The sequence below is a fragment of the Seriola lalandi genome, unplaced genomic scaffold, assembly GCF_002814215.2.
Source record: "Seriola lalandi dorsalis isolate HSWRI2012SDOR001 ecotype SW California unplaced genomic scaffold, Sedor1 jcf7180002054464, whole genome shotgun sequence".
Lineage (NCBI taxonomy): Eukaryota > Metazoa > Chordata > Actinopteri > Carangiformes > Carangidae > Seriola > Seriola lalandi.
This window is the reverse complement of record NW_019525017.1, coordinates 922,655-940,862: the sequence shown is the minus strand read 5'-3', so window position 1 is coordinate 940,862 and position 18,208 is coordinate 922,655. Positions and strand designations below refer to the sequence as shown.

The window sequence follows — 18,208 nt, the reverse complement described above, 5'->3', positions numbered from 1 at the left end:
GTATCAATTCACAGCTAAGGCTTTAGTCTAGCCAGTGAGACTGAAAGAAACTGTGTCACCCAATAGCGTGGTCTCCATTGTATCTGTGAAAGGCCTAAGCAGCACTCTGGGTATTGTTTTCTTTAAAAGGGAGTCAGGTTACCTTGACAACCGCAGGATGCCTACCCATAGGCCCTGAGACAGAGAAAAGGCACGGCCAGAGAAGGAGGGAAAGAGATCGAAAAGAGACAAAAAAAGGAGGCAAGATACTCCCCAGCCCCAACTTTATTTTCTCATAGTTTGTGTGTTTTGACAACAGGCCTGATGGTTGCCAGTGGGTTGGGATGGAGACCCAAGGAGGAGGTGAGGATGTGTGTGTTTCTGTGTGTGTGTGTGAGTGTGAGTGTGTGTGTGTGTGTGTGTGTGTGTGTGTGTGTGTGTGTGTGTGTGTGTGTGGTAGTCCATGTGCTGGATTGTCTTGTACACCAAACTATTGAACCTTCTCTGTATCTGTCTCACACTGATACAGAACAAGAGTTTGGTGACAGCAGTTTTGTTATGTTTATGTTGATTATTTCCATCCGTCTAATGAACACGTTGAACACCAACACAGAAAGACCACAAGCTGAAAAGGCTTTCATATCCAGTCATGCTGCCAATAGCATTACTATAAAATCTATTTACTAGAGACTTTATTGATGCAATTCATGTGGAAAATGTGACCATTCATCTGCAATTTGAAAAGAAACTACAATGGATCTTTAGTGCTTAAACCCAAATATGGAAGTGGAAAATGTAATTGTGTAAGAATTAGATGTTTTTCTCTGCACACAACCAAGCTATACATTTATTACTGAGCATGGTTCACTTACTGGTATTTGTACTGTCCTTTTTTTTAACAGTGACATCCAACATCCTGTAAACAGAGGGCCATGCGTGTTGCACTGCGGCCACGCAGGTAAGGCTTGGCATCATGAGATCAGTGGCTAAACAGTGAAGAGAAGTAGCAACGATGTACGGCAGAAAGTGACTGATGCACCTCACCTCATCCTTGGCTGGCTCACAGTTTCCAGTTTGCTGTAGTCACTTTAACTAGCTGAGAGCAAAAACAAAAAGGCAATTGTTGTTCTCATTTTGACAGCTAAAAAGTTCAAGTGGCACCTCACAGTGACTGCTAGGCTTGTTGAGAAAGCACAGTGTACTGCATAATTGATTATATTCATTATCATGTCTGCTTTTTATGTGGCGCTTGATCTCCCCAGCATGTATCACCTGCAGTAGAAATTAAGGCCAACTATCACATAGTAATATGTTTTAATATGACACCCCCCCCCTCCCCCGTGCAGTTTACAGGGGTGCTGCTTTTCTGTATATACCCTCAACCAAATACAAGTGATGTTTTGATGAGTGGTCTGACAGCTTTGATGAAATGCAGACTAATAGAATTGAATTGAAATAATGTGCTTGGATGAGAATCTGGAGCTTTATAGTTACTAGGAGAGCCTTGAAACTGTTTGTATATGTACTTGAGATTGGCTACACCATGTTTCTCTGGATGAGGGCTGGTGGGTTTACTGGCCTGATGAAAGTGAGAATGAAGTGATTGCTCTCTCTGCACCAGTTAAACCCAAAGCTGGGCTCCCATGTGAGCAATGAGCAGACACATGCTATAATGGCACATCATGCGTCAGATATTCGTTTTGACACACTAGGGTCTCCTCGCTTGAAGTAATGGAACAATTTAGTTGTTCACTTTCTCAGTGCGTTCGGTGAAAGGCAGAGTCAGGCTGTAAGTTTTTATTGCATTAGGTCTGCTGTTAAAATCAAATCTATGAAGTTAAAGGGAGATTTAACTGGTTGGGTATGACACAGATTATTAAAAAATACCTTTTATGTCATGTCTGATATGTGGTCAATAAGCATACAAAGAAATATGATAATGACATGGGGTTGTTTGCTCTATTGCATATACTGTTGTGTTTATTAGAAAAATATGATGCAAAAGATCAGGCATGAGCTTCCATATTCAGACTCCATTTTATATTGTATACGACCAAGGAAGATCCCTGGGGGTAATTTTGCAGTTGGTAGTTAAACTCATTTGAAAACACAGAAATTATGATTTGATTAAAAATATATCAGCTGTCAGCTGAGTCAGCTGTAACACCTGAAATTGTGAGTGTGCTGAAAACTTATTTGCTACCCAGCAGAAAAGTCTGAACCGTTAGCTTAAAGTAATCAATAAATAGATAGCTAAAAGTTCAAATAGCTTGCAAATGAAATAGATATAATGTTGAAATAGTTAACAAATAGTGATAGATAAACAGTACAGCTAAAAGTTGAAGTATAGGCCTATAATTAAAAGTGATGGATAACAGTCAGTTGGCTAAAGATAAAATGGCTGAAATAGTTAAAATCATGGATATTGTTGAAACAATCTGCAGTTTAAATGGTTGGCTAAAGGTAATGGAGTAATGATTAAAATGACTTAAAGTAATAGACAGTTGAAATGGATAGCTAAAAGTATAGAGTAAATATTTGACAGTTAGCTAAAACTGATAGTTAAAGGGTTGAAATGTTCCACTCCAAGGTGGTAACTAGCACAGATGCCCACTTTTATATAGGAGTGCATTAAATAACATCCATCTTGAAATCAGTTCAAATAAACAGATTTGGGTGGAGTCAGTCAGTGGATACTTCAGTTCATGTGACTGTGGGCTGTGGAGGCATGTCAGACAAAAACGCCTCAGAACCACTGATGTGCTGAATGCTGTTTGCTGTAACATTTGAAGAGGTTTCTCTGTGTATTGTGCCCTCTAGTGGTTGCTTGGTGCTCTGTCTGTGCCTGTCAGTGTTCACCCTGCTGCTACAGAGCCTCTGGGTGCCACTTGAGATGGCCAAGGATGAACCTGCCGGGAGGTCACCTGAGGAACAGGGTAACTCACACACACATGGACATATATGCGGTTTAACTGGGCTGATCTGTGTCTGTTAAAACAATGGCCTTAACCTTTTTAATAGCAGAAATGTAAAAACATCCATGTATTCATACGCCCACATAACCTTGGTATCACAGATTGGGAGTAAAGTGAATCAAATGAAAATATCACAGATAAATGAAATTATAGAACAAAGTCAGATGTAATGAGATGTCATGACATTGAGCACTGACTGGAAAAATGTGGCTTTTTTCATCTGCACATCCGGTGAAGTGTACTGTGTCTTATGAGGGATAAGACCTCATCTAACTGTCTTCTCAATGTTAGGTGAAGCTTTGCTCACAATTCGTGGTGGGTCCTCCCATGTGTCTCACAGTTGTGGGTTTGTGGCCGAGATATACCCATGTTCAATTCAATTGTCTGGCTAAACTGTTTACCTGAGGGAGGGTATTTAAGGGGGCTGAGGACAGGATTGTTTGGGCAAAACCTTTTTCCTGGTTTACAAAGAAGAGACATGTTGTCAACAATCTCTTCCAGAATGTCTTTTTTATGCACCGATGAATAAATTAGCATATTCTGGCACTGTGCCTGCAGAGTTTTTGATCAATGAGCCATTCCTAAACATCATCAGGGGCATTTCGGAAATACACTTCAAAAGCTGCATTTAGTGTTTGAAGTAGTTCAGCGGTCTCCGAATAAAATGGTAATTGTATTTTTGATTTAATAATTTAATGTTGTCTGCATTATTTTGATAATAACAGATCATGTTTCCCTCTTCAGTCAGACCCGTTACAAAAAAAAGATAAATGATGCATTTCATTTATATAACTATCTTATGTAAAAAGAATTTACTTCTGAATTATATGAAACTGACGGAACCATATAAAGGAACCAATTTATGCATAACATTTATTTCTAAAATCAGACACAGATTTAACTAAAAAAAGAACAGAACTTTGACCAAATTTGGACAGTATGGCCACCACTGAAACAGTTTCAAAATATAATTAAAGAAGATGACTTTTTATCTAAACATCCTCGTCCATTCCTCCTCAAATTCTAGGAAAATTGTTTTTAGCAGACAATGTAATCCACCGGTGCTTCTCAGCCGCAGACCCACAATTGCTCCGTGCTTTGAGGACCCACCACAGCGTGTATACAAATGGCCCCCAAAAGCCACAATGATTGTGTTGAAAAATATACCACATGTGGGATGCTGTTGGTCAGCGCGCACAGTTAATCCGGCTCAAATTTATCACCAAATGCTCAGTTTTCAATCAGTCTGTGACAAATCCTCCATCTTACCAGGCAATTTGAGGTTATATTTAATCCTAAAATTAGCTCTTCCTGCCACACATCTGGCAGTGACATGAGTGAATTTCAGTTACATCTCATGGAAATTTGCCTGCTTTAGAAAAAAAAGATGATGGCCACCTACATAACTATAATTCTGTTTATTTTAACAGGATAACAGGATGCAACAGTAGACAACAGAACTGCCTTTTTAATGGTAGATTTTCTCTAAGAAAAAGAAATCTTGGCTCTGACACGAGGACATTTATATCAGTGGACTATAATTATTTTGTTAAAAAGTATTGTTGAGCTGTGAAAGCACGTGAGGACTATGTTGCATATCTTCTGTCTCCATGTGATGTGACCGTGTGCAGAAACATCTTATATTCTCTAGTATGTAATATGGCAAGTAAGCAAGAGTTATACACACATACACATGTATACCCACACATGTATGATTTTATAAGCTGCATATATATATAGGCCTTTACAAGCTTGGGCATATAGTTGTCACAGGATCCCACATCTTTTCTCCCATTCACCTTTCATTGCCTCTGTGCCCAAAGGGCCCCAGGGAACGTAGGTAGTGATATGCTGATAGTCAGCTGAGCAAACAGAGATGAAGTGACGTCACCAGTCTGTGGGGTTTTTACTGTGTATCACAGGGTAAAGCTCCATCCCCAAGGAGATCCGTATTCTGACAACAAATCAACCCTATAACTCCACCAGCGACCCCCACCTCACAAACAACCTGTCTGGTAACTGCAGCAGATTGTCTGACAGAGAGCTTAACTGTGAACGCCCCCACCTCAGGTCAGTCCAGCACGACACTGGAAGGCCTATCAGAGCAAACACAAGAGCTATAGGTTTCATTTAGACACTGTAACCCACCTTCTACGGAGATGAATGTTTTTGACAGTAGGTCTCGTGAATTTTAGAAGTGTTTTTTCTCTGAATTCTTCTCATTACTGATTAAGGCGGTGGTTCCCAACCTGGGGCTCATGACCCCACAAGAGGTTCCAAGATAAATTGGGTCATATTAAAATTAGAAAGAAAAAAAAACACTGCTCGATGCTCGCAACCTGAGCCTGCATGAAGGCCATAACCTTTGGTGAGGGGTCGCACGGAGACGTTTGTTTTAAGAGGCCACAAACCACAAAAGTGGTAGGGAACTACTGAGTTAGTGAACGCACAACACCTTACTTTAAACTGACGTTTCCACAGTATATGAGGTCAGCAATTTGCATTAACTTCAACCATGAAGGTGTCTGTGGAAACATTCACAAAAACATATGCATACACTATGTCTGTTTGAGTGTATGCCTCGGTGTGTATGTGTGTGTTTAATGGGAGATGACCACAAAGCTCCAGTCATAATTTCCTCAATATTTTCTTTTAAAAATGATGACTGATTACCATCTCTATCTGCCATAAAATTGTTCTTGTGGAAAATGTACCTCTGTAAAAATAATTAAATGACGTTACCCTCTAAATGGAATGTGGAAAATACACATGACCACAATCGCTGCTTCATTTGCAGTACATCAAGTTAAGAAAACAGCGTCATATAACCCTGCTGTTTCACATGATACACAGAACAAGATTTCCTATTCAGGAGAAGATTTGCTATGATATAACACACAGTTTCAATGCTTAAATGCGAGGATAGGGGGGAGCATATGATACTGTACATACAAGTTGTATGTATTTATTTTGTCATAGGTCAGCGTGGTCTTGGCTTTCGTCGGCTGGCTCTGCGATTGGAGGCTTTGAGCACTCAGGTGCAGAGGCTGAGCAGAGAGAGAGATGTCACCCAGCTGACCAGAGAGGATGTCAATCTGCTACTGCAGAGGTATTCAATAACAACTATTATTTAAAAAAACATATACGGATCTCCATCCTTCCATCCATTAGCTGCACCGCTTATCCTTTGAGGGTCGTAGCTGGGATTGGGTGGGGTACACTTTGGACAGGTCGCCAGTCTATATCGCAGGGCTGACACCTAGAAACAAACAACCATTCACACTCACTTTCACACCTATGGGCAATTTAGAGTCGTCATTTAACCTAACCTGCATATCTTTGAACTACACCACCTTGTTTATGGATCTCGGGACACATGAATACAGATGTGACTCAGTGTTATTGGAGCTGTGTATACAGTATAGAATTAGATTGTATACATGCATACAGTGTGCAGTGTTTGGTTACCTGTTAGTTTGCATTTGTTTTCCAGCTTTAGACAGGACCAGCAAGGCTTGGCCCGCCTGGTAGAGAGGGAGCTGAAGAGAGTGTCCCAGAAGCTTGATCAGCTCAGCCGTCATCACCACCATCACCATAAGTCTCACACTCCGCCACCGCACGATGACAGAGCACACATAGGTAAAGCCCAGACATTTATCACATAAAGCTTGTCTCGATGAATGTGTTATTTTATTATTTTTAGGGGAGTTTGTTTGATTTTACACGCTTCTTTGATTTGTCTAGGAGGACTGGATATATCAAATGAGAGTTAATGAAAAGATGCTTTCAAGTGCATCTTTCAGGCTTTTTATTTCTGAAAAATTTGAACTTAAATAACCAGAAATCACGAGATAAGATGTCAATAAACTGTATGCAGCATGCTCATGGTTACCAGCCTTAATGCTCTATGATATGAAGGAAAACAGAAGGATAAGGTAGGAAAAATATCTGCTCTCTGTGTGCCCACTTTCCTCTGAATAAAGAGTTACAGAGACAGTTTTTGTATTTCGATTTAGAGCGATAAAACAGGTGTATTAGGTTGTTACACTCAAATCCCTTTAGCTTCATTTTACCATGTACTACTTTACTAAAAGCAACTCATTGTCCAAGTTAATACAGAGATTTTAGGGTTTGTTCCAGTTATAACATGCTTTAATATTCTGCACCAAATAAATACACTCCGCCAGCTTCAATAATTGGCCAATTGCAAGCTTTTCTGTGGTTGCCTGCAGTGGTAGTGTGATACTCTGAGCCAAATGCACGGTTCATAGCCTCAATAGAGGTTAACCACACAGTGAAATTAACAAGCTGTGATAGTGGAGGGTGTGAATGGGGGGGTTAAAGGGCAGTAGGTACAGGTGGTTATGGGGGATGAAGTCCTTGAATAGAAGTTTAACAAGTCCCACAGAGCCAGCGCCAATCAACTGGCCGTGGGGAGGAAAAAAGTTTACATCTACACTACGACCCTCCTGAGAGGTGTCAGGTGAGAACTGGGTTACACACCCTGGTTGGCACGCGAAGGGTTGTGTGTGTGTGTGTGTGTGTGTGTGTGTGTGTGTGTGTGTGTGTGTGTGTGTGTGTGTGTGTGTGTGTGTGTGTGTGTGTATGTGTGTTAGAGTGTGTGAGAGGTATGGATGAGTGGGTGCATGCGTAACCTCCTTCCCTGAAAAAGGGAATTCATAAAGCTCGGGCCACACAGACACCATACCGTGCATATGTGAGGACACACACTTGTCGACATGCACACACATACTTTACTGTATGCACACCCCATGCCACCCGCATGCACACAAACACACACTTCCCCATCACCAGCCTGCTCACCCCTCACCCTCTTCCTCTCACATTACCTCACACCATAAAATACGACTGAATTACCCAGGAGTCCTTTCACCAGCTTGTCTGCTCATACCCTTGTTTTTGCAGCGGGAGCACTTTTTTTTCTTTTCAGCCGTGCTCCTACAGCATATCACTGTTTTTAGGCTTTCACACCTCAGCTATGCCTACGGGTTTTCTTATCTTTTTTTTCCCCTCTCTTTCCCTTTTTACTAGGTTGTTTTACACAGCTAAGGACTGTATATTTTGGCAAATGCTAGCATTGTAAAAGTGAATGTTTGGTAGGAGGCAGGTGGGTCAGGTGTGTGTGAGTGTGTTCATGTAAGTGTGTGTGTGTGTGTGTGTGTGTGTGTGTGTGTGTGTGTGTGTGTGCGTGTGTGTGTGTGTGTGTGCTCATTCCAGTTGATTGACATTGGCTAGAGATGGTGGGGGGGCTTACGGGAAAGGGCCTCTGAGAACACACTGCTTCTACTCTAATGCCTCTTACATGCATGGCAGCACTATACATCGTGCTGGTGGCTGCTATTCACATTTCAGTTGAGAGATTGTATATCAAAGTTATTATCCACTGTTCTGCATTACCCACATTGAGTTAACTTTACAATGCGCTTTTTGTTACTAAAGCCTTGACTGTGGGATAACGATGCATTCAAAATGGCCTCTACAAGAAAAACTGTGTGACGGCAAATATCTTACCCATAGGGCCCAATGACTGTGAGGTGCCAATGGATTCTGCGTATCCGGTGTGTGCCGAGAAAGTGGAGGTGAGAAAGTGGAAATATATGTGGTAGCATGAACTTCACGGCTGTGTGTGCACTGTTATGGCTGTATTAAACATCTTAATATTTTCAGTTTGATATTTTTTTCTCAGTATATGAGCAGGTTTGTGCTGGAATACCATTTTAATGATAATGTCAATAACGGGACAGTATAGTGGAGCATATATTTGTATTATAGACTCTGTGAGTATATATCAACCCAACATCTGTCTCTCTTGCAGTTCCTGCAGTCACGCTGGCAGTCAGACCCCTGCTATGCATTTTATGGGGTGGATGGTAGCACCTGCTCCATATTGACTTACCTAAGCCAAATAGAAGACTTTTGCCCCCCTCACCTCAGGAGGAACCACTCTGAACTGCCATGGCACAAGAAACCTCACACTTATACAGAAAAGGTACATTCACATCAAGTTCATGTCATTGTGTAGTACCGCAGTACGAATGCAGAATGATCTTGAGAGGATCTAGTTTACCAAAACACTATTCTGCCATGATTCCTATCACATGTACATACATGAGTTTCACATTATGATTGCTCACAGGCTGAGATACGAACGTCTCTAAGCCAACTGTATGAAGTCATCGGCAACAACAGTGGTCCTGCAATAGACTTCATCCGGTCCAGAGTGGACAGGATGTCTGAACAGTGGATACAGGCTGGTCTGAGGATGGGACACAACAGCAACAAGACGGTCTCCAACCAGATGAGGGTACGAGCAGCAGGTCATTCTGATGAGCATCATCTAGTTTTTATTTTTGGATTTTGAGGAGAACACAGTAGCTAAAATAATTCCATCATATGTTTAGATTTCAAAAACATGGGTGTATGAGTTTTCAGAGTGTTAGTGTGTAGATTCTAAGCACATTTCTTGTATTAAAATATTCAGCTTCTCTTTAGATAAAACATGTTTAACAATTTATTTTATACTCACAACTTCACTGAATATAATTTATTATATCGTACCTTTTAGAAGTTGATACCATGGTCTACAGAGACTTAAGCTTAGGAAAGCAATAGAAGTAAAGAAATGAGAATATAAAATAATATACAGTACCTGTTGTGTTTTGAACTTTAAAATGTGCCGTCATCCAGGTGCTGCTGTATCCGGGTGCCCTGGCTGGGACTGTTGGTCAGCGTTTTGAAGCCATGGTGGAAAGAGGGGGGCCTCTTGGGGAGCTGGTCCAGTGGGCAGACCTCAGTGCCTGTCTGATAATCCTGGGCCACAATATAACCTTCAGCACCTCACAGCACCAACTCCACAGGTTACCACCACTTCTGCTACTACTAGCTGCTTTCATCTAAAACTACATTATCATGTTTGTTTGGAAAGTATTGATTACATTGACAGGCAACAACATCTGCTATCACTAATATATGATATATATTGATAGGTGTCTGATCTATAACCACTTTACACTGAAGTGATGAGGGAGGCAAAGATCAGTGCAGAATGATGTTGAGCAGTTCTTGGTGTTATGTGTGTTTATTGTGACTGGTCCAGCCTGATAGGTGCTGCTCCTGGCCGAGGCAGTTGTCCAATCCAGAGGCCCCTGACCTTTGACCTCATCTATACCGACTACCATGGCCTTGCTCACCTTCAAGGAGCCATGGGACTGGCTTTTCAGCATTACCAGTACAACCACAATTTCTAAACTCATACTAATCTAATAACAGTATTGTTCCATTTGCTGATTAATTTAACATATTTACTTTATATTTTTTGAAATTTGACAATGATAAGTAAAGACTGACTTTCACTTAAATTATTATCATAAATAAATTAGCCACCAGTGTTAAAAAAGAAGCATAAAAAGTTTCCCTTGTATGACCATTTTATGTAACCTGCATTAGTCTGATACTGTTTTAATGTGGAGCAGACATGCTGTGATTTCACACCACACAGTGTGACATTTCAACTTAAAAATATAAAATGATAAAATATTCTTATTTAGCTTTCTCTGACTTCTTTGGCCATGCTATTTGTCCAGAACATCCAGGGCATTGTAAGCTTGACAAATAGCATTACACACTGAGTTGTTTGTGTTCATGTGATCATTGCTAAGTTGATAAACTGGAAGTAAATTTCTTTTGTGATAAACTGTTCTTTAAATCGTTCTAGGTGCCGCTTCAGAATCCTGGATTCTTTTGGCACTGAACCTGCCTTTAACCTGGGGAGTTATGCTCATAGACACGGATATAAAACATTGTGGGGCAGATGGGGTCTACAACCTCTGCAATACATGACCATGTTCCGTAAGTCTGTGCGTGTGTGTGTGTGCGTGTGTCTCTGTGTGTGTGTGTGTGTGTGTGTGTGTGTGTGTGTTTGTGTGTATATAGTTGTATTATACTGGCAAGTAGCAGCATCATGTAATGTGTTTACACCCTGCAATCATGCAAACATGTGACTCACTGTCTGTGTGAGAGCACAGCTGTGATAACTGTATGATGGTGACTCTGTGAAGAACAGAACATTGGTTCAGAAATGCACTTGTGGTCAGGTCAACAGTCAACATATATACGTATATATATATATAAATATACACACACATGCACATATTTATATCTTGCTGCCGCAGCGCTGATCCTTCACGCACACTCCTGTAAGCGTCCTCACAGTGAGAGGATTAATAGCTGAGGTTAAATAAACTTGGTGCCCAGACAGAGCTTTCATTCCAACACCTCTCCCTGTCATCTTTCCCACCCTGCTGGGAGATGGAGGCAAGCTGGACACACTGGGCCGAGAGCCACTCTTCATCCCTCAGCTTGAAACACTGTTTATTTGTCCTGCTGAGGAGGAGGAGAATGAGATGGCTGTTAGCTGATGGTGTGGAAAGGGCAGAAAGAAGGAGAGAGAGACGGCAAAACAGAAACAAAGACACAGAGAGAAGAAAGGAAGAGAAAGATGCTAGAGAGAAAAGCAAACAGGGGGTTTATGCTTCTGTTTTGAAACGGAGGAGAAGAAGATAGTTGACTGAAGGATTGCACTGAACTGTAAACAGACAGCAAGAAGACTGAAACCAAGAAACCAAAGGAACTGCATTCCTTCACAGCTTTTCCTCCAACCCCCACAAGCTGCACAATGTTGATCATGTCAGTGTATCGTTGCGTATCTCTGCTAATCTGATAGGTGAGTGTGTGAGGCAGTGAACCTGGACAGGTGTGAGAGACGAGTAGCGACAAATGGAACTGAGCCAGGAGCGGATTCTGTGCTGCTTTAAGGGTGAATGAGGAGAGATCTGGCAACAGCCTTTTTAAACAAGTACCTGGAGACAGGAGAGAATGACACACACACGCACACATCCACACACGCACGCACACACACACACACACACACACACACACACACACACACACACACACACATACACACACACACACACACACACCTTTGTTGGAACATTCCTAGTAAAGTAAATACTCATCTCTCACACCTCCCTCAGTGTGTCGGAGGGCAGCAGGGTGGCAGCTGCCTATCCAAACAGACCAACCTCAACCTCTCATATATGTAGAAATCTCATTTCCTTTAACAGCTGATTTATACTGCACCGTATGTTTTTCCTCTCTCGCAAAATTTTTATCTTAGCTTTCACCTGTGATCTTGGTCTGCGTTGCTAGCTATGTCTGTCCAAAAGTAACTTGTGATCCTCCAGTTACATTTCCCATAATGGTTTCTCTTTTTTGATGTCTTCAAGGAAGGTCTGTGCACGGGCATTCACAATTTGTGGTCATCTTTTAGTAAATTAAGAACTGAATTTAGACTACCTTTAAGACCAGTTTTGTTCTGTACAAATAAAGTAATCTAATACTATAGAAAAACATACAGACATACACATGCTTAAAGGTGCTATATATAAGCTTTTGCTATTGCTACGCAGCCGACGTTATCATTAACAGCTGTTTACTGCAGTCTAGAAAAACTTTGCAAGTTCAGCATCAGACTTAATTTCTTTACTTGTCTCCAGCGTTGAAAAGCAACGCCAATGTTTACTCTTGTTTTGCTTCTATATGTCTCGCTTCTTTTCTTCAACTGAAGTTAGCGTACCAACTAGCTACCCTGGCCTGTCCTGTAATACTGCTTTTCCATAGTGCAGCGTCCAGTTTGCCCTCAGTTTAGCATGAGAGGATGAAGAAGTAGTGCTGCTTAGAGTGCATGTTCTAACGTCTCGTCTTGTAAATGCAACAAAGCCTGAAGCTCTGGGCGAGCGATCGTTATCAGAGAAAACTTACATATAGCACCTTTAAAGACAATTTAGCTTAATCTCAAAAATCTTTTTCAGTTTTCTTGTAGAATAGTTATTTAGTGACGGGGGATTTCAGTGTTGTGTGCAAGTTGAGACCACAGATAAAATTCATGTTCTGTTCAATGTTTTTGTTGTAGCTCACACTCCTGATAACTCCTTCCTGGGCTTTGCGAGTGAGGAGGCAGTGAGGGCGGAGGTGAGAGAGGAGGAGCTGGAGAGCCACAGGAAAGACAGGATAGCAATTGTCTACGGCAAACAGGACTACATGTGGCAGGTATAATGACCAAAAGAACACAGTGTATGCACGTGGAAAAATGGTGAGCAAAGAAAAAAGATGTTGATGAATGCTGAAGATTTCCCTTTGTGTCCAGGGTAAATCTGAGTATGTGGAGGTGGTCAGTGAGGAGCTGGAGACCCATGCCACAGTCTTTCAGCCTCCAGGACACACCTCTAATCTGCCCAGCTTTATCAGAAACCACGGCCTGCTGACTCAGGAACACTTCCTACAACTTCTCCGCAGAGCCAAGGTCAGAATTGTGGACATGTATTCTTGTCCTGCCTTGTTGATGAAGGACCCTCATTAAGATGCGGCTTCCCTCCTTCCTGGCAGGTGTTTGTAGGCCTTGGTTTTCCCTATGAGGGTCCAGCTCCTATTGAGGCAATAGCTCTGGGCTGCATCTTCCTTCAACCACAATTTGACCCACCACACTCATCAGACAACAATGACTTTTACAAGGGCAAACCCACCACAAGACAGGTAGGTATAACTCCTCAAAGTGAAAAAAAACCCAAACTCATGGGAATTGAGAAAAGATGTTGCACATATATTTTTAGAGAAATAACGCTGTTTCTGTTGTTTTAGTAAAAAATATTTGAAAAAACATGTAAAAACTTTGCATCACAGATCTCCTCCCAGCACCCTTATGCTGAAGAATTCATTGGTAAACCTCATGTGTGGACTGTGAACATGACCAACAGCACCGATGTACGAGAGGCAGTCAAAGCTATCCTAAGCACAGAGGTAGCTTCGCTTCTGACTAACAAACTCACGGTTATACTGTATATACATATATCTCGACACACGCCTTGTCTTCCCCAAATTTATGTTACGGTAGCACTAAAGGAAAGTGTTTGTTTGTTTTTGCAGGTGAAGCCTTTCACCCCCCGAGAGTTCACCTGTGAGGGAATGCTGGAGCGGGTTCATGGTTATATCACTCACCAGGTGCAGAGATACACAGAAAGAGTCACAGGACACTGCCCTGCAATCTGTTATGAAATGTGTGGAGACAGAAATCTCAGAATGCAGTGGATATCCTTTTAAACCTATTGATTGTATCCGTAGAATCAAATCATCTACAGTAAAGCTTTACCGGCACATGTCTCTGATATCGGCCTTTCATGAAACATGAGTTATTAGCAGTGATGTCATCCACCTCTGATACAGCATGAACTATATCTACACCTTTATTCTAAATTTACTTTGTGGTCATTAATGCCAAATATCTTAATTGTTGATTTAAAAGGCTAATCTGTATGTATTAGGCAGGGCACTGAACAGTTAGTTAAACAAGATGAAATACTAACATATCGTAGTCAATATTGTTTCAAAGGCATTTACACACCACATACAGACAGAAGAGAAGCCGTTCAGATCTTGCTTGGTTCAAACTCTCATCGTTGTCAACTTTCTTTTTTTCTCTGTTATCATAAATCACTGTAGGACTTCTGCAGTAAATCTGTCCCTGTTTGGCCACCAGAAAGTGCTCTAAGGGTGCACCTGGGTCCCCTGGGCCAGTCGTGTGTGAGTGTGTGCCGACGCTCCTCCCTGGTGTGTGAGCCTGCTCTGTTTCACCACCTCAACAGTCCCTCCGCGTTCACCAGGTGAGAGGTCAGCAGACATAACTAAGCTTATTGTCTAAGACTTTGGGAACTTGTACAACATCATCACACAGTGGGGATTTACTCCCCAAAAAACAGAGCAATGTTAGAACGATACTACAGATGTTGAATAAGAAACGTAGAGATGCATGTGAACGCTGATAGATGCACTTTAGAAAATTGAACTTATCACTATTTTCCATTTTGTAGGCTTGGACTAGGCTGTTCCAGCGTGGGGCCCGAAATCAACCACCTGTTTCCTGCCTACAATCCTTGGGGTCGACACTGTGGCCTTCAGCAGGAGCCTCTACTGTTCAGTTGTGCTGGCTCTGACCCTTCGCACCGCAGACTGTGCCCTTGCAGAGCTCACCTACCTGGACAGGTGGCACTGTGCCCTGACTGCATCTAAACACAACTGTGAAAGAACCTGGGAAACAGCAGGGAGAGAAGAGGAAAAGGTAGTAGGGTTAGGGAGACAAAGGCGACCAATGAGCCATCTGCAGTGCGTACTGTATACGTGAAGAATTGATTTCAACCAAAGAAAGCAAGCTTCCAATGCTACTGAAAGTTTTGTGGTTTTGATTTTATACAGAGGCTGAAGGGTCCCAGTAATATGAAGGAATCCTCTCAGTCAGCACGACTAACATTTGGTTTTTCATAAAAATGTTGGAGTTACAAATTCATCACAAACACATCAAGTGATTGCTACTTGTCCTGCAGGCAGCCGACACTAGTGATTAACAATTATTAAAACAATATGAGAGAGGTTTTGCCAAATAATGAACATCTACGTCATTTAAATTTCTGTAGCTAGATTTGTCCAGTGCAATTGTTGTGTCAAGCTTTTGTTTTGTTTTTGTAATGACAGTCATTACTCAGGAACCAAAAATAAATGACATGTCATTTCGTAAGTACTTGAAGTGTTGAAGGATAATGAATTGTGGGCCTGGTGTTTCATGGTGCCTGATAAAAATCCCTCTTGTTGTTGTAGCTTTTTCTTGGTCCCTTAAGCAAATAATGAAGGCAACACGCACTTTAGGGAAAATTTGTTTAGGTGTATTTAAATGAAGTGGGAAGCGGCACCAAAGACCGTAAAGCCATTCAGTTCAATTCCAGATCACACATAGTACAGTGCACTTCAATATTATGCTAAATAAGTATCTAATCATTCATTCGTACACAGTAATGTAGCACAGTGGTCAGTGTTGCATGGGATTAGCTCCTCAATGTATCGCTGGCTGCAAATATTATCCCGGGCCTCAGAGGAGAGAGGGTGACAGCCTAAGTGATGAGGCTCATTATCTGAGCGAATCATGGATAACCTCTGGATGCCTTTGGGAGGTCACAGCCATATGACGATGATTATACTGTCATATAAACCACTGGTTCCCAACCGTCTTTGACTTAGGAAACCCCCTCCCAGCTCTGTTTCAATTCATGCCCCCGCCAGTAAAGGCAGAACCTCATTGTTTGTCTTTCAAACACATATTTTGCATCATTTAGCGGGATAAAGTCACTGAAGGCAGGATTAATTATGTTTTCTTGAGTTATTTTACTCGAAACTACACCTAAAAATGATTTTGATCAGAACAGATGACTAATTTTGCCCAGAGTTCTTGCATTTGCTTCAAAATTATTCCCTGATTGCTTCATGACCTACAGACCCAAGGGTATTTTGCACCCCAGGTTGATATGAACAAACATGGAAACTTTACATACAGTACATACAATGATTTGGAGAGGTTGAACATTTGAACATTTCCATGTCAGAAGCCTGAAAGGGTCACGCAGGCTTATCCCATCGTCCCTGCCTGCAAAACAGCTTGTGAAAGAAACAAATGATAACAACTAAAGGCCAAACTTCATCCCACATTCAGTGTTGTAAGTGCTACACTTACATGGCGCAGCTGTTAGCAAAGATGTCTCCAACACAATGGCAACAAGCTGCTGTGTTGAACTGGATCGATGTGAGGTTTTTCTTGGAAATGACGCACTCGTGGATGTTAATTGGCAGAAAAAGAGACCTTTTCTGCACCGATACACTCCATGTGACCAGAACATATTGTCGCTCCGGGATCAGACCGCTCAGGGTTGCGACGACAGAACTGGTCGACAGTGTGATTGACTAGTAAATGGCTGTGAAACGGTCCATGAAAACAATATTTGTGATGACTTTGGTGGATTTTGGTGAATTCATTTGGCCCTGTCAAATGTGACTTTTGTGTAATTAGCTGAATGATCCAAAGATGATGGAAGTGAAGTTGTGTTTATGTCAAAAGGCTTTTTGGAATAAAAGAAAATAAAAGTTGCTTTTGACTCAGAGGGGCGTCCCTGAGACATATTTTAGGAAAGTGATGTGTCATTCCTGGAGAGTCATGTTAATTCATATCAGTTACATGTGTTATGGCATATAAAAGCTGTCACTCACTTCCCTGGGGGCTGATAGCAGAGGGTCAAACGAAGGGTTCCAAAACAGCACGGGGTTGTATATGTAGTATATGGAGCAAATGTGTAAATGTGGACAGACAAAGATTTTAGTGTTGCACACGATTGCCTACGGACCTCACGCTGAATGGGGCCGTATATGAGTGCAAAAACTGACAAAGTCCATATGTTTGTCAGAAGCCCATTTGATGTTGTTATGCAGTGATGTGTTTCAAGAAGACAGTGGTGTGGATAATTTAGTTCTCTGGGTTAAGTGGTTATCGCTGCAAATTAGTTTTATGCCTAAAGTTCATCTTCAAGGCTCAAGATAAGTAGATTAGCTATCTTTGTTCATTCCTTTTGCTTGCTGTCATTCAGATATCTACAAACCATGTTTAATGTTTTTATGTTTATTATGTGAGGTTTTCTCGGCAGATCATACTCTGTGTGACTGTCATTATTCATGCGTGTGAAAATTCCTAAATCAAGAATTCAAGAGCAGAAAGACTCTTAGCTGGATACAAACAGTGTTTGCAATCTGGGGAGCTTGCTGACTTTTAGTAGGGTGCCCAAACTTTAGCACAGAATCACCAATTCATTTTTTTTCCTGTTTATTAAGATCATTAAATAAAAAAGGGAGCAGGGCAATAACAATTGAAGAAATTAAGTTCATCTACAGACATGTTTTAAATTATGTAAAAATACTCTGCTATGATTAATATTGTGTTTAACATGGTTTTCAGAAAAATTAATAAATAAAATAAAAAAAAATAAAAAAACTGGGGCTGGAAGCACGTCTACACTTACTTCCTCATTGAGAAATCTGGATCAGGCCTTGTGCCCCGCGCTGCTCGCGCCAGGTTCACAGGTGAAACAGCAGGGCCAATCAAGACGACTACTGGAGGAAACATCGGAGAGACTCTGCCACATGTTTGAGCCTCAGTCAGACCCAGACTCAGGAGTTTTTAAAGGAGTTTGTTGTGCACCAAAGTCGGCGACTAGAAGACGTATCAGAATGGTAAGTGTAATTATTTGTTTATGTTGTTTGTTAGCTTGTAGCTGGCAGTGGCTGACACGGTGTTAGCGGCGGTGCTA

At 41.5% G+C, this 18,208-nt stretch overlaps 1 protein-coding gene across 1 annotated transcript; it reads left to right on the top strand.

The window, feature by feature from the left end:
* The first annotated feature begins 887 nt into the window (after window positions 1-887).
* LOC111658719 (alpha-1,6-mannosylglycoprotein 6-beta-N-acetylglucosaminyltransferase B-like) lies at window positions 888-17,009 on the top strand. The gene is made up of 17 exons (XM_023411357.2): window positions 888-937; window positions 2,800-2,915; window positions 5,934-6,063; window positions 6,448-6,593; window positions 8,493-8,554; window positions 8,791-8,964; window positions 9,112-9,279; window positions 9,663-9,832; window positions 10,072-10,203; window positions 10,690-10,823; window positions 12,949-13,085; window positions 13,183-13,338; window positions 13,422-13,568; window positions 13,716-13,832; window positions 13,959-14,033; window positions 14,532-14,692; window positions 14,900-17,009. Exons 1-17 carry the CDS (start codon window positions 912-914, stop codon window positions 15,096-15,098), a joined length of 2,250 nt encoding a protein of 749 aa, XP_023267125.1. The 5' UTR covers window positions 888-911; the 3' UTR covers window positions 15,099-17,009.
* Window positions 17,010-18,208: the final 1,199 nt, after the last annotated feature.